The following is a 17,226-nucleotide window of genomic DNA, read 5'->3' as shown; positions in this document are numbered from 1 at the left end:
GTGTTCCTTCATCCAGGCCAAGATGTCTGCCAGGCAGGCAGAGATTTGAGCAGTCACTGTGGTGTCATTGGGCTGGAAAGACAAGTGTGTCATCTGCGTAGCAGTGGTAAGAGAAACCGTGTGTCTGAATGATGGGTCCCAGTGATGTTGTATATATAGAGAAGAGAAGTGGCCCAAGCACTGATCCCTGAGGTACCCCAGTAAGTAGCTGATGTGGCTTGGATACCTCACCTCTCCAGGCAACCTTGAAGGACCTACCTGAGATACAGGAATTAAACAGGTCAAGCACAGTTCCTGTGATGCCAAGCGAAGAGAGGGTGGAAAGTAAGATCTGATGGTTGACTGTGTCAAAATCTGCAGAAAGGTCCAGCAGAATCAGGATGGATGATCTGGATTCAGCTTTCGCCTGTCTCAGCGACTCAGTGACAGACAGCAGGGCAGTCTCGGTGGAGTGTCCACTTTTGAAGCCTGACTAATTGTCATCCAGCAGCTTGTTCTGTAAGAGATAGGCAGAGATTTGATTGAAAACTGCCCTTTCAAGTGTTTTTGCCATGAATGGGATGAGAGAGACTGGTCTGTAGTGTTCTATTTGTGTGGGGTTATGTGCGGATTTCTTCAGCAGCGGGGTTATTCGAGCCTGCTTAAATGTAGTGGGAAAAGTGCCTGTAATCAGAGATGTGTTCATTTTGTTTGTGAGTGCAGGTAGGATGGATGGAGAGATGGCCTGGAGAAGGTGAGAAGGAATGGGGCCAAGGGAACAGGTGGTGGGGTGTTTGGAGAGGATGAGTTTAGAGACCTCAGTGTCAGTCAGAGGAGAGAACATAGAGACAGAAGAATTGCATACAGGAGATGGGTGTTTGACAGGGTGTGATGCTGAGAATGTATTGCTGATGGTTGTAACCTTATTAGTAAAAAATGTGGCAAAGACATCTGCTGTCAGTGATGTGTCAGGTGGTGGAGGGGGAGGGCAGAGTAGTGTGTTGAATGTTCTAAACAAGCTGCGAGTGTCTGTGGTGCTGTTGGTCTTGTTCTGGTAATAGGAGGTTTTTGCAGATTTAACGTTATCTGAAAAAGTTGCAAGCAGAGACTGATACTTACCTAGATCTGCTGGATCTTTAGATTTCCACCATCTCCTCTCAACTGCCCTGAGGTCAGTCCAATGTTCACGAAGGACGTCAGAGAGCCAGGGGCTGGGTGGTGTAGCATGTGCTGGCCTAGAGGAGAGAGGACAGATGTTGTCTTGCATCTATATTGTGTAAACGGTCTGTAACAGATAACAGGGATGTGCTTGAAGGCATATGTTATTTGTGAAGTAGACATGTTACCATGTAGAAGGGAAATAAGAAAAGAGATAAAATTAAAAGATACTTAAGTGCTATGGTGAGTGGCGCCTTGTCGGTGTCCTTGCTCGGTGGTCTGGCACAGGTAGACTCGCTGGTCTTTACACAAGTAGGTCTTCACACGAGGAGGGCTTTACATGAGGGCTACCACTTCCGCGTCAGCATTCACGTCAAATATATACACGATGTTAATGAGCTGCATTTAGTGTCTGGGCCACACTCACACAGAGGCAGCTCTCATGGAGACAGACTGCCCTCACTGCGAGGGCATGAGTTTCAAGGTGCTTAGCTCATGAATTGCCCTCGTTCTGAGGGATGATTCAGCCTCCTGCACCCTCCCAACTGCCTCTTCTGTTACTCTTGAGGGATCACATGAGGAGGTATGGTGAGGTCGAGCAGGATGAATTTGAGGTGGACCTCATGCCGGCACATGCCCCGCGAGCCCCTTAATCTTCATGTACTGCTTCTGCACCGTGGCTTCGGCCCTCTGCGGGAGCGCACAGCCTCATCACGTTCAGCGGTTCTGATGATGGGGATGATACTATGTCTCTCGGTGAATCTCGGTGATGTAATCTACCACTGTGTTGTCCATATGGAACAATACGTGCTTGCCCTGGATCAACGGCTGAAACCTCCACAAGGCGAGCATTACTGCCAACAACTCTAGGCAGTTGGTGTGCCAACGCAACCACGGGCCAGTCCAAGAACCAGCGGCTGTGTGCCCGTTGTATACGGCGCCCCAGCCCATCTTGGAAGCATCTGTTGTAACCACGAGACCTGCTCTAGGGGAACCCCTGCCCGTAGAAATGCCAGGTTGGTCCAAGGGCTGAAGAGGCGGCGACAGATCGGCGTGATGGCCACGCGATGTGTCCCGTGGTGCCATGCCCATCTCGGGACTCGGGTCTGAAGCCAGTGCTGAAGCAGTCTCATATGCATCAACCCGAGCGGTGTGGCCGTCGCTGAGGATGCCATATGCCCCAGGAACCTCTGAAATAGTGTCAGTGGAACCGCTGTCCTCCGTCTGAATGCTTTCATACAGTTCAGTACCGACTGAGTGCATTTGTTCGTGAGACGCGCTGTCATCGAGACCGAGTCCAACTCCAGACCGAGAAAAGAGATGCTCTGAACCGGGGAGAGCTTGCTCTTTTCCCAGTTGACCCGAAGCCCCAGTCGGCTGAGGTGTCGAAGCACGAGGTTCCTGTGTGCGCATAGCAACTCTCGAGAGTGAGCTAAGATCATCCAGTTGTCGAGATAGTTGAGAATGCAGATGCCCACTTCCCTTAGCAGTGTAAGGGCTGCCTCCGCGACCTTCGTGAAGATGCGAGGGGACAAGGACAGGCCGAAGGGGAGGACCTTGTACTGGTACGCCTGGCCCTCGAAGGCAAACCGCAGAAAGGGTCTGTGTCGAGGTAGGACCGAGACGTGGAAGTACGCGTCCTTCAGGTCTACCGCCGTGAACCAATCTAGATGTCAGACACTCGCTAGAATGTGTTTTTGCATCAGCATCTGGAAGGGGAGTCTGTGCAAGGCCGGTTCAGTACTCGCAGGTCCAAGATTGGTCGCAATCCACCACCTCTCTTTGGTACGATGAAGTAAGGGCCGTAGAACCCTTTCCTCATCTCGGCTGGAGGGACAGGCTCTATCGCGACCTTGCTCAGGAGGGTCGCAATCTCCGCACGCAAGGTAGTGGCGTTCTCACCCTTCACCAAAGTGAAGCGGACGCCGCTGAACCTGGGCGGGCGCCTGGCGAACTGAATCACGTAGCCGAGTCGGATGGTCCGGGTCAGCCATCGCGACGGGTTGGAAAGTGCGAGCCACGCGTCCAAACTCTGGGTGAGGGGGACCAAGGGGATAATCATGTCGGACGTACCAGTGGGTGGGGCCTCGCGGTGAGGCGGAGCTCGAGGTGCCATGTTGAGGGGATTCGAGCCCCGTGGATGTGCTGAGTCGAGGGACATTGAAGCACTTACATGGCTCCTGCCGGCCACCATGAGATTGGCCGAGGAGGGGGGAGGAGGAGTCTCGTCCCCGAGGTCCATCAGCACTAATCCCGTGTGGGGGTATTCGTACCACAGCTGGGCACCCAGGGGCGGGGGGTCCGCAGAAGTCTCAACTGGGCTCCCCCCCTCGGGTAATGTTGCCCAGTCACAGGCTGACGCGGAGATGATGGACATGCTTTCCTGGGCAGCCACGAGCGTCGGGCTAGAGTGGAACCCTCCGCTCTCCCCTGAACCCTCGTGGCTCGATGATTGGTTCCTGGGCTCACGGAGCCACTCACAGCCACGCCCCGCCCCAGTTCCTTTCTTCCCGGAAGTGCACAAGGAGCTGACAAGGTCGTGGGAGGCACCTTTTACTGCCCGGTCCCGATCTTTCAGCTCCCCCGCCCTCACTACCCTCGATGATGGGGCGGCCAAGGGCTATTCGGCGATCCCCCCGGTGGATAAGGCGCTCGTGGTGCACCTATGCCCGCAGACCGCCGCCACCTGGCGTGGGTGCCCAAAGCTCCCGTCCAAGGCCTGTAGGTGTCGGCGACACCGTCGAGGACTTTGCCCAGCAGTTCTCTGCGGTGAACCAGCAGACGGAGGCTATCCGGCACATCCTGCCCCGGCAAGGCTCAAGATCCCGCACCCCGTCTGCTCATCGCCAAGGGTGTCCCCCTTCGGTGACTGCACCGGTTCCGCCGCAGCCCGCCCCTGCATCCCGGCCCCGGCATGGAGCCCACCGCAGGAAGCAGACGCCACCCATCTCACGGCCGGCTGCCAAGAACCCGTGAAAGGCTTCAAAGCGCCCCTGAGATGGGCGACCCAAGGATGACAAAACCTGCTGCTCTGGAGCTGGTAAGCAGACCACTCCATCCCCCGGTGGAGGGCTAGGAGGAGAATCTTTTGTTACCTTTTCATTTAATTTCGCCGCATGCCCAAGTGGCTGCGGTACCCAAGAGTTCAGCAGTTTCCTTGTTCCCTGGCTCACATACCCGATGTGCACGGCCGCCATCACGACCACCGTCCACCATTCCATTTTGGCAGGTTTGGCGCTCCAGCGGCGGTCTCCCCGTCCCTGCGCGCCCAGCTGTGGCACAAATCCGCCCCCGTTGTTACGATCTCCACGGGTCACGAGGACAGGCCTCTTCCTCCTCCGTCCCAGTTTGTTCCAGGGGTGGTCACAAGGAGCCAGGTAAGTACTTCGATGTCTCTGAACTCAGCACGGCCACGACATGGTGTGGCACCTCAGGCTCCGCCCCACCATGAGGCCCCACCCGCCGGTACGTCCAACGAGACTGTCCCCTTGGTCCCCCTCGCCCGGAGCTTGGATGCGTAGCTTGCGCTTTCCAACCCATCGCGATGGCTGGTCCGGACTGTCCGGCTCGGCTACGCGACTCAGTTCGCTAGGCGTCCGCCCAGGTTCAGCGGTGTCCACTTCACCTCGGTGAAGGGCGAGAACACCGCTACCTTGCATGCATAAATCGCTACCCTCTTACGGAAGGGTGTGATAGAGCCTGTCCCTCCGGCCAAGATGAAGAAGGGGTTTTACAGGCCCTACTTCATTGTACCGAAGAAAGGTGGTGGGTTGCGGCCAATCTTGGACCTGCGAGTACTGAACCGGGCTTTACACAGACTCCCGTTCAAGATGCTGATGCAAAAACGCATTCTAGTGAACGTCCGGCATCAAGATTGGTTTGCGGCGGTAGACCTGAAGGACGCGTACTTCCACATTTCGATTTTACCTCAATACAGACCCTTCCTGCAGTTTGCATTAGAGGGTGGGGCGTATTATTACAAGGTCCTCCCTTTCGGCCTGTCCTTGTCCCCTCGCGTCTTCACGAAGGTCGCAGAGGCAGCCCTTGCCCCGTTAAGGGAAGTGTGCATTCGCATCCTCAACTATCTCGACGATTGCCAAATCCTAGCTCACTCTCGGGATGTGTTGTGTGCACACAGGCAGAAGACAGCGGTTCCACTGAAACTGTTTCAGAGGCTCCTGGGGCATATGGCATCCTCAGCGGTGGCCGCTCCACTCGGGTTGATGCATATGAGACCGCTTCAGCACTGGCTTCAGACTCGAGTCCCGAGATGGGCATGGCACCACGGGACACATCACGTGGCCATTATGCCAGTCTGTCACAGTCTCTTCAGCCCTTGGACCGACCTCAAATTTCTACGGGCATGTGTTCCCCTAGAGCAGGTCTCCAGGTGTGTCGTGGTTATGACAGACGCCTCCAAAACGGGCTGGGATGCTGTATGTAATGGGCATGCAGCCACCGGCTCCTGGAAGGGCCCGTGGCCATGATGGCACATCAACTGCCTTGAGTTGTTGGCAATTCTGCTCACCCTGTGGAGGTTTCGGCCATTAATCCAGGGCAAGCATGTGTTAGTTCGGACAGACAACACGGCAACGGTGGTATACATCAACCGTCAAGGCGGTTTACGCTCCCGTTGTATGTCACAACTCACCCGCCGTCTCCTCCTCTGGAGTCAGCAGCACCTCTAGTCGCTGTGGGCCACTCACATCCCGGGTAATCTCAACACTGCAGCGGACGCCCTGTCACGACAGGTTACCCTCAGGGGCGAGTGGAGACTCCACCTTCAGGTGGTCCAGCTGATTTGGAGTCGATTCGGGCAGGCACAGGTGGACCTGTTTGCTTCCCAAAAGTCCTCCCACTGCCTGCTCCTGTATGCCCTCACCGAAGCACCTCTCGGTATAGACGCGCTGGCAAACAGCTGCCCCCTGGACTACGCAAATATGCATTTCCCCCAGTGAGCCTACTTGTACAGACCCTGTGCAAGGTCAGGGAGGACGAGGAGCAGGTCGTCCTGGTGGCACCCTACTGGCCCACCCAGACATGGTTCTTGGAACTCACACTCTTCGCGACAGCCCCCCCTGGCAAATTCCCCTGAGGAAGGGCCTTCTTTCTCAGGGACAGGCACCTCTGGAGTCTCCATGTCTGGCCCCTGGACGGGACGCGGAAGACTTGAGTGGCCTACCACCCGCGGTGGTAGACACGATCACTCAGGCTAGGGTCCCCTCTACGAGGCGTCTGTATGCCTTGACGTGGCATCTGTTCACTAAGTGGTGTTCTTCCCGATGCAAAGACCCCCAGAGATGCGCAGTCGGATCGGTGCTTTCCTTCCTGCAGGAGAGGTTGGAAGGGCGGCTGTCCCCTTCCACCTTGAAGGTGTATGTAGCAGCTATAGCGACACACCACGACACAGTGGACGGTAAGTCCTTAGGGAAGCACGACCTGATCATCAGGTTCCTGAGAGGCGCCAGGAGGTTGAATCCCTTCAGACCGCGCCTCATTCCCTCATGGGACCTCTCTGTAGTTCTTCAGGTCTACGGAGAGCCCCCTTTGAGCCCCTGCAGTCAGCTGAGCTTAAGGTACTCTCTTTAAAGACTGCCCTCCTGACTGCGCTCACTTCCATCAAGAGGGTAGGAGACCTGCAAGCGTTCTCTGTCAGCAAAACGTGCTTGGAGTTTGGTCCGGGCTATTCTCACATGACCCTGAGACCCCGACCCAAGGTTCCCACGACCCCTTTTAGGGACCAGGTGGTGAACCTGCAAGCACTGCCCCGGGAGGAGGCAGACCCAGCCCTGACGTTGCTGTGTCCGGTGCATGCTTTACGCATCTATTTGGATTACACGCAGAGCTTTAGATTCTCTGAGCAGCTCTTTGTCTGCTTTGGTGGACAGCAGAAAGGATGCGCTGTCTCCAAGCAGAGGATCGCCCACTGGCTCATTGACGCCATAGCAATGGCATATCACGCTTAGGACGTGCCGCCCCCGGCAGGGCTACGAGCCCATTCTACCAGGAGTGTGGCGGCCTCCTGGACCTTGACCAGTGGTGCCTCTCTAACAGACATTTGCAGAGCAGCGGGCTGGGCAACACCCAACAACTTTGCGAGGTTCTACAATCTCCGGGTAGAACCGGTTTCATCCCATGTAGTGGCAGGCACAAGCAGGTAAGTCCGGGACAGCTGGCCGGGTTTATCACTTGCACATAGCGCCTTTCACCTCCCCTGCGCTGTTGACTCCCAGTAGTGTTCACAATCTGTGTTCCCTGGATGACTTCCTCCGAGCCCTGTGGCAGATGAGTTTGCGGAGTAACTCGCTGCTGGCTCAGTACATGTGCTAACTAGCCCTGTACTGGGATAGGTGCTCCGCATGTGTTGGTTCCCCATAGGTAACCCCATGCGACGTATATCTTCCGCTAATTCGTTTCCCTGTTGGTAAACTGCATCTTCCTTGTCACAATGTTTGTAGAAACTCCTCCCCCGTAGGGTAGGACCTACCATGGGACTTCTCCACATGACATTCTTCCGACAAAGCTCAGCAAGATCATGTGACGTATTTCCACTCAAAATACCCCCCCCACCCCGTGGGCGGGGTGTGGTCTCCGTGGTGTCTTCCCCTTGGGAGGGACATCCCCTCGACGTAGACCTGGTGGCTCCAGTCGGTTAACAAATTTCATTCTTTTTTTGGGGAGAGGAAAAAAAAGAGAGGATAAGAGGCCATGACTGGGCTAGCTTGTCTCTATCTTTTTGGCAGTTGACTTGTCCTCGAAGGGCCATTCGACACTCATAACAGCGTTGGGGGAATTTACGTGTCAGCCTGGTGCGCTGGCTACGAGGCACACAGTGGTCTGCCCGTCACACACCGCCAGTCCACGTAACACAGTTCAGCCAGATGTGGAGTTTTGTATAGGGACCCCTAGTGTCACTACATCGACACAACGTCGAGTGAGTGACAGATAGGGAACGTCCTGGTTACTTGCGTAACCTCCGTTCCCTGGTGGAGGGAACGAGACGTTGTGCCCCTCCTGCCACAGCGCTGGACTACCCACTGAAATGGCCGGGACCTTGTCTCGGCTCCTCAGCACAAAACCTGAATGAGTGGTTGCATACCAGCTCCTTTTATACCCATATGTTCGGGGGAGTGGTATGCAAATTCCACTCGCCAATTTTCACTGGCCTTTTTTCAAAGACCAGAGGTGTTTTGGGCTCCCAAGAGTGACCCCTAGTGTCACTACATCGTCACAATGTCTCATTCCCTCCATCAGGGAACAGAGGTTACGCAAGTAACCAGGATGTTTTGGAAAGAGGGGGTCTTGCTAATTCAACGGCTCAGTCTCGTGGAAGTAGAACGGCTGAAATCGCTTACAGCACCTTTAATGAAAATTGGCATAACTTCAAGGCATTACAAAATAATTATTTTACATTACAATAATGCAAAAATTTGAATTAGATTTATAAGATCAAAATTTAATTTGCGTTATGAAAGAAACTAAGGAAAATAAGACGAAAGCAATGCAAAAGAATATGCATAATATAATTTCATACTTTTTCTTTCGAGTTTGGGGTGAAATACAGTATGACCCGGCCATGTTCTTGACAGGCTTTGTAGGATTCACCTAAAAATGTAACAGATCAAATCTCTCAGTCTTCCCCATGACACCATAAGAAACCCTTACAAGCGAGTGTCTTCAGTAGAAGCAAACTACTAACTCGTGACAAAGGAGTGGTGAAGTTGCCAAGGCAACTGTTAATTCCTTAAGAGGGTGCTTGTCTTTAAAAACAGTCTGTCAAGGTCAGTGAGTTAATTGACATGTCGCATTTCTTCTAGAAAGCTCCCATGATTCAATTGTAGCAAATATTATTCATTTTTTTATAAATACTACAGTACATTCCTGGCATGTGGCTTTGAATTTTACTGGTAAAATCATGGTGTGCAGTGCATTAGAATGCAATGTGAATATGAATGGATAGTTTTATTTTATCATTATAAATGGTAGCCCTTTAACAGACTTTGTCTTAGCCAATAATGGGGAACTGAGACTCATAAACACCAGTCGTTATGTTAATGAACTTGATATTTATTCAAAATTCAAGCACAGGATTGCAATAACTCTTCATATATAGACTGCTTTTTCTTAAAGTATCGGCCACTTTAACACTGAATGTTTTTTTGTTTTTTAATTAGCGGTAATGAGTTTGATTTGACTGGAATTAATTGGTTGCTTGGTAGAGAAGACTTTGCCAAAGTCAGTAAGTCTCACCCACTTATAGTAAGTTTGGGAACAAGGTTACTTTTGAATTACAGAAACTAGTTCTTCTGTGGTTACCTTAAGAAATTAATTGGATTTTTTAACAAAACAATGGACTGTAAAAAAGGGCCTGCTACAATGAAACCATTTATTACATTTAATTACAAGTAAAAATAAAAGACAAAATTGCAATTTTTTTCACTTAAGCCTGCATCGTTTCTCTTTTTTTTTTATTATTATTATTATTATTCAACAATGTCCTTATGTATTCTTTGAAACATTTATTCATTCAATGTCTTCATTGTCTTAAGAACTACCAAAATTCAGATTTAGACCAGCTCTTAAAAATGTCTCTGTTGTCCCCCTTCATGCATATTCTCCATTTCTTTCCTTATCATCATCTCTCTGTGAGTAGCCATTGACGTGTTGAAGCACGAAGTGATATTCAGTGTGGTGCGTCTGGCTGCCACCTGCATCATCTGCCTGGGCTTCCTGCTGCTCCTGCTCCCTGAAGAGTGGGACACAGTCACCCTGCGCTTCCTCACTGCACTGGCTGACAAAAAAACGGAGGAGCACGGCGAGGAGCTCACCGAGTCCAGCATCCACACACGCAGCCGGAGTAGAGCCAACGGAGCCATATCAATCCCTTTGGCATGACCTTTAACCTGTCAGAGACCTAGGAATGAGTAGCCAGTGGTCAATATAGATCCAGCATGCAGCAGCATTTGGGCAAATAGAACGGTCTGGTTATATTCAAGGTTTTTGAAAGAATGGAGGGGTCTTGAAGACAAACAGCAAAGTGGAGAGGAATGATGGTATTTTCTTTAACAATAACCACATCAGCCAGTAAGAACAGATTTCAAAAGAGACCAGAACATGCTGTTACTGGCCTCCACTTTAATGGAGATAACATTTAAGAGATTTATTGAGTGTTCCGAGAATAACGTCTCGCCCTCTTAAAGGGATAGTTCACCCAAAAATGAAAATTCTCTTATCATTTATTCACCCTGATGTGGGATGGCATGAGGGTGAGTAAATGATGAGAGCATTTTCATTTTTGGGTGAACTATCCCTTTAAAGAAATAGTTCACCCAAAGATGAAAATTATGTTATTATTTACTCACCCTTATGTCGTTCCAAAACCATATGCTGTTCTTATTTCTTTCTGTAAAACACAAAAGTAGACATTTTAAAGAATCTTTACACAGTTCTTGCCATACAAGAACAATTTTTATTGCATGCCACTCTGGAATACTTGATTCTGATTGGTCAATGGCAGTACCTGGCAGTCTGATATCGCTGAGTAACAACTGAACATTCGGGGATTAAGACGTGTTAGACTGGTTATCTGGGTATTGTGAGTAACCTCTTCTGCTTCTCGGATCACTGTGCGATCTCTACAAGTAAGCTTATAAAATAATGTAAAATCAAATCAATGTTTCATGTCCAGTTATTTATTTATTGGGCAATTAGTCTTGCAATAGACTGAATAATGAGGAATCAGACAGAAATGGATTTCAACTGTTCAGCGATTTATTTCTTCTCACATAATTATATAATTTCAGCGCAAATCAATATTTTATGTCCATTTATGCAGTATATTTAGCCGTGTAAGCGGGATAATGTACAGTCAGCCAGTTGTTATTGCAAAATAAACCCCTTCAGGATAATACAAGATAATCAAGATACAAGATACCTGACCACCCTGTCTGGGTTTATTTTGCATTTACAACGGGCTAACTGTACATTATACCTTACAAAGTGAACATGTCTGTTAAGCTCCAAAAAGGACAACAACAATAAAAACACCATAGTCCATACGACTCTTTTAGGAACAGACTGAAATTTAAGTCGTTATTCACTGATTATCCTCACTTCTGCCAAAGCTTGATTGTCTGCGTCCAGATTAAAAAAATGGTATGTCAACGTCATTAAAGGCAAAGTGGCATTGGTTCTCATGTGTAGTAACAGAACATGATTCAAAAGCAGAGCTAGACGTGAGCTATGGCAGCGGTAGACATTATCAGTGAATAACAACCTCAGTTTTGGTGTATTCTTCACACCAAGCTTTCGTATGACTTCAGAAGACTTGGAATATAGCGCATCTTTTATGGTCCTTTTTGGAGTGTGACAGCCATGGTCACTGTGATCTGTCATTGTATGTCAGGAACGGTGGGGAATTTATTTATTTATTTATTTTTTTCAGAATTTTCATTTGTGGGTGAACTACTCTGTTTTCAAACAGGGGTATTTACTGACAGTATTTATTTATTTTTTACAAAAGGGATCTAGTATTCTCTTCTTTAAGTGAGGGCCTTACATTTCTATGGGCAGATTAACTCATCCAGTACATAGAAATGAATGGACTTTCAGATTATCTCTATGCACGCAAACCCTGCACCCCCCAGCCAGCCCTCCCCATGGACTGTATTCTGTGAATATAGACCCTGTCAGGGACAGTTTGGATCAATGTACACATGAATGCTTTCAGAAATCGGATAAACTGTATATGTATATGAAATACAAGGAATATTTGCATTGTACGTAGTAGTGTTAGATTGTGTATATGTAGAAGAAATATATTATGCTTTAATGAATGAACTTACATTTCCTTTTATAATAAAAGACAAAAATAAAAATCTGCTTTAAAAAGCTTCTGCCATTTGATTACTGTTTTAAAAGAGCAAATTTAAACTGAAACAGACTCTATTATTTATGAGAACAGTCCCCGTATTCTGTTTAGACTTAATTGTTAAAATGGTTGTTTTATTAAATTAATATTAATTAATTAACATACATTGTGTGATGTTACCGAGTAGACTACATCATTCACCATCAGGGTTGGGGAGTAACGGAATACATGTAATGGGATTACGTATTTAAAATACAAAATATAAGTAACTGTATTCCACTACAGTTACAATTTAAATCATTTGTAATTAGAATACAGTTACATTCAAAAAGTATTTTGATTACTGAAGAGATTACTTTGCATTTTATTGTCATTTGTTTCATTTAATATTTAGTCCTTTCAGATGGAAAACATTTATACATATACATCATGCGATCCAAAGTGCATTTGAACAGCGATGAAACACTTTCTTATGATGTGTTACATTCATACGAGCAGACAGAGAAGTAAATTTGAAGTAAGATTGGAGCAGAAGAAATAGAAATAAACCTTGTGTAAATTGTCAGCTTTACGCTAAGCTAAAATGCTATTTCTAGCCATTTTACATGCACGTTACCAGGCACGATCATATTTTTTATCAAGAAAATTCATGTTGGATCATAATTTCTTTTTTTCTAGTAAGACCTTTGATATTAGGGCAAAAATCTTATTCTTGATAATAATTTTTGTATTGTTTTCCAGTAAAAATATCTAAAAATCCTTAAAACAAGATCAATTAGATTCATCTTGTTTTAGAAACAACACTGCATATGATATTTAGGTTTTTCAGAGAATGTATTTTTAACATGTGTATTTTGTCTTACTGTACTGGCAGAGTTCTTATAGTCAAAACAAGTGAAAAAATCTACCAGTGCTGAAGAAGTAATCCAAAGTATTTAGAATATGTTACTGACCTTGAGTAATCTAACGAAATACATTACAAATAACATTTTACATCATGTATTCTGTAATCTGTAGTGAAATACATTTCAAAAGTAACCCTCCCAACCCTTTTCACCATAACAATACATGCATTAGACATGAACACCTTGAATGCAAACTGAAACTAAAACTTACTGAAACTAAAACTGGCCTTACTCTTACAATGTAAATTCATTGCATGATTAGATAATAAAATATCAAACCAAATCGCATCTGCTAACAAATGATGCTTGATCTGTTCTCCAAACTAATTTATTTTACATAACTTTTAACCATTTGGTGTCAAGGGAATTTTTAGGAGAGTTCACTCAGGTGCCCCAACAGAGTACCCATTGGTGTAGTTTTTGACATTACTATGGACCTGTTCCACTAAGTTTGACCATCAGAAATTGTCCAAATACTTATTGTTTTGATTTTGGTGAAGAAGAAAAAAACGACCTTGCTTTCTCAGTAATGGAATGAGATATTAGCTGAGTGGACAGGTACGTGTTTTTTGAGAATGCTGGGGAAGTCCAATTAAGTGAAATGAGGCATAGGGAAGAAAGGGAGGGGGGAGTATACAGAATGCAGAGGAAGTCTTTAAATCCAGATTATTGGCCACTGGTTCAACCCCTCTGGGAAGTGGCGATAACACTCCAAATGCAGACACAATTTAAAGGCAATTGCACACAATTATCTAGTGGCCAAGGACATGACTCTTTTTTTTATGTACATACCTGTCCATGTATTTAAAAAGGGTAAAATGCATTTCATTTAGCTAATGTCAGTCTGTGTTTACCAAAATTGGAAGCACTTCCCCCAGTGTCAGAAAGTGAAAGGGGGGGGGGGGGGGTTGCCAAAAGTGAGTTATAAAGCAAGATGTTTTTAGCTGCAAAGGATGTAATACAGTGAAGAGGAATGCAAATTTTATTAACTCTACCCCCAAAACTTAACCGTAAGTGGAGAACAAATGTAATCTTAGAGGGAAAATGGAACCTCTGAATTATGCTTATCGCTGATAATGCAAACACAATTACTTCTTAGTGTCAACATGGGACAAGGATCTGGGTTCTTTGTCAAGAACTTTGTCATGAATCAGTATATCGTGATTGAAAATGAGGGCACTGGCAAGGGTGTTTATCCACTGAACATTGGGACACTTATGACTCAATCACCTGCGGCATGATAATGAGGACATAGGTTTAAATGCAACTGTTACTAATCAGCAACATCGCTTTATTAATGACACTGTTGTACATTTTTGTGGTGGATAATAAAACGTACAATGTTTGTTTTCAAAAATAGAAACAAAAGTTCAAAGGACTGTATATTTTTATCTTCTAAAAACTGGAATATTTAAAAGATAATACAAGATAATCAAGATACAAGATACCTGATCACCCTGTCTGGGTTTATTTTGCATTAACAATGGGCTAACTGTACATTATACCTAACAAAGTGAACATGTCTGTTAAGCTCCACACCATACCATAGTTGTCACAGTCTGTCTCCCTCACGTTCTTCAAAGACTCTTATTTTGAAGTTTTCCTCCAGACTACATCTCCCATGTTTCACTGCCCTCATCACTTTCATCTGTTAATTATTATCCTCACCTGTATTCCATTCCCTCATTAGTTCTTTTGTATAAATATACTCTTGTTTTGCCTATTCATTGGTCAGTCCTTGAAGTGTTACGTTGTGTTAAGTTTTGATGTTAAGATTTATTGTTTGTTCCACTCCAGCGAGTGACATTAAAGGATTTAAAGGATTTAATCCTGCATCTCCTCTCTTCCTCTTCCACTCCTCATACCCAGCATTACAATAGTCCATACGACTCTTTTAGGAACAGACTGAAATTTAAGTCGTTATTCACTGATTATCCTCACTTCTGTCAATGCTTGATTGTCTGCATCCAGATTCAAAAATGGTGTGTCAGCGTCATTAATGGCAAAGTGCCACTGGTTCTCATGTGTAGTAACAGAACATGATTCAAAAGCAGGGCTAGAGGTGAGCTTTGGCAGCAGTAGACATTATCAGTGAATAACAACTTCAATTTTGGTCTATTCTTCATACCAAGCTTTCGTATATCTTCAGAAGACTTGGGATATAGCGCATCAGTCAAATGGACTACTTTTATTGTCCTTTTTGGAGTGTGACAGCCAAGGTCACTGTGATCTGTCACTGTATGTCAGGAACGGCAGGAAAACTTTTTTTTTTTTAGAATTTTCATTTGTGGGCAAACTATTCTGTTTTCAAACAGGGGTATTTACAGACAGTATTTACTCATTTATATATATATATATATATATATATATATATATATATATATATATATATATATATATTTACAAAATGGATCTAGTATTCTCTTCTTTAAGTGAGGGCCTTGCATTTCTATGGGCAGATTAACTCATCCAGTACATAGAAATGAATAGACTTTCAGATTATCTCTATGCACGCAAACACTGCACCCCCCAGCCAGCCATCCCCATGGACTGTATTCTGTGAATATAGACCCTGTCAGGGACAGTTTGGATCAATGTACACATGAATGCTTTCAGAAATCGGATAAACTGTATATGTATATGAAATACAAGGAATATTTGCACTGTACATAGTAGTATTAGATTGTATATATTCAGAGGAAATATATTATGCTTTAGTGAATGAGCCTTACATTTCCTTTTATAATAAAAGACAAAAATAAAGATCTGTTAAAAAAGCTTCTGCCATTTGATTACTGTTTTAAAAGAGCAAATTTAAACTGAAACAGACTCTATTATTTATGAGAACAGTCCCAGTATTCTGTTTAGACTTAATTGTTAAAATAGTTGTTTTGTTTAAATTAATATTAATTAATTAACATAACTTGTGTGATGTTACCGAGTAGACTACGTCATTCACCATAACAATACATGCATTAGACATGAACACCCTGAATGCAAACGGAAACTAAAACTTACTGAAACTAAAACTGGCCTTACTCTTACAATGTAAATTCATTGCATGATTAGATAATAAAATATCAAACCAAATTGCATCTGCTAATAAATGATGCTTGATCTGTTCTCCAGATACATTTATTTTACATAACTTTTAACTAATTGGTGTCAAGGGAATTTTTAGGAGAGTTCACTCAGGTGCCCCAGCAGAGTAACTATAGGTGTAGTTTATGAAAATTATTTGGACATCAGAAATTGTCCAAATACTTATTGTCTTGATTTTGGTGAAGAAAAAAGAAAAGAAAAAAACAAAAACAAAAAAAAACCAACCTTGCTTTCTCAGAAATGGAATGAGATATTAGTTGCGTGGACAGGTTGTGTATTTTGAGAATGCTGGGGAAGCCCAATTAAGTGAAATGAGGCATAGGGAAGAAAGGGAGGGGGGAGTATACAGAATGCAGAGGAAGTCTTTAAATCCAGATTATTGGCCACTGGTTCAACCACTCTGGGAAGTGGCGATAACACTCCATATGCAGACACAATTTAAAGGCAATTATACACAATTATCTAGTGGCCAAGGACATTAATTAATTTTTTTATGTACATACCTGTCCATGTATTTAAAAAGGGTAAAATGCATTTCATTGAGCTAATGTCAGTCTGTGCTCACCAAAATTGGAAGCACTTCCCCCAGTGTCAGAAGCGGGAAGTGTTTTCGTGTGAGCTCTAGTTTCCAGGTTAAATGGCCACGGTTGGGTGCCAAAAAAGTGTTATAAAGCAAGATGTATTTAGATGCAAAGGATTTAATACAGTGAAGAGGAATGCATATTTTATTAACTCTACGCCCAAATCCAAACCTAACCGTAAGTGGTGTACAAATGTAATCTTAGAGGGAAAATGGAACCTCTGAATTATGCTTATCGCTGATAATGCAAACACAATTACTTCTTAGTGTCAACATGGGACAAGAACCTGGGTGCTTTGTCAAGAACTTTGTCATGAATCAGTATATCGAGATTGAACATGAGGGCACTGGCAAGGGTGTTTATCCACTGAACATTGGGACACTTATGACTCAGTCACCTGCGGCATGATAACGAGGACGCAGGTTTAAATGCAACTGTTATTAATCAGCAACATCATTTTATTAATGACACTGTTGTGCATTTTTGTGGTGGATAATAAAACGTACAATGTTTTTAAAAATAGAAACAAAAGTACAAAGGACTGTATATTTTTATCTTCTACAACTATAATATTTAAAAGATTGTTTCTCTTTCATGCACATTATGGATGGAATTGTTACAAACAATATTT

General features: G+C 45.1%; 1 protein-coding gene across 3 annotated transcripts in view; it reads left to right on the top strand.

The window, feature by feature from the left end:
• LOC127411330 (solute carrier family 35 member F4-like) overlaps positions 1–11,997 on the top strand; it is a 75,544-nt gene extending 63,547 nt beyond the window's left edge. For all 3 annotated transcript variants that reach the window (XM_051646839.1, XM_051646841.1, XM_051646842.1), the window contains exon 7: positions 9,791–11,997. In XM_051646839.1, coding sequence (XP_051502799.1) covers positions 9,791–10,032 — 242 coding nt within the window. In that variant the 3' untranslated portion in view covers positions 10,033–11,997. The remainder of the gene's footprint in view (positions 1–9,790) is intronic.
• Positions 11,998–17,226: the final 5,229 nt, after the last annotated feature.

This window comes from Myxocyprinus asiaticus, chromosome 20 (genome assembly GCF_019703515.2).
Source record: "Myxocyprinus asiaticus isolate MX2 ecotype Aquarium Trade chromosome 20, UBuf_Myxa_2, whole genome shotgun sequence".
Classification (NCBI taxonomy): domain Eukaryota; kingdom Metazoa; phylum Chordata; class Actinopteri; order Cypriniformes; family Catostomidae; genus Myxocyprinus; species Myxocyprinus asiaticus.
The sequence above is the reverse complement of the archived record's forward strand: the minus strand, read 5'-3'. Positions and strand labels throughout refer to the sequence as shown.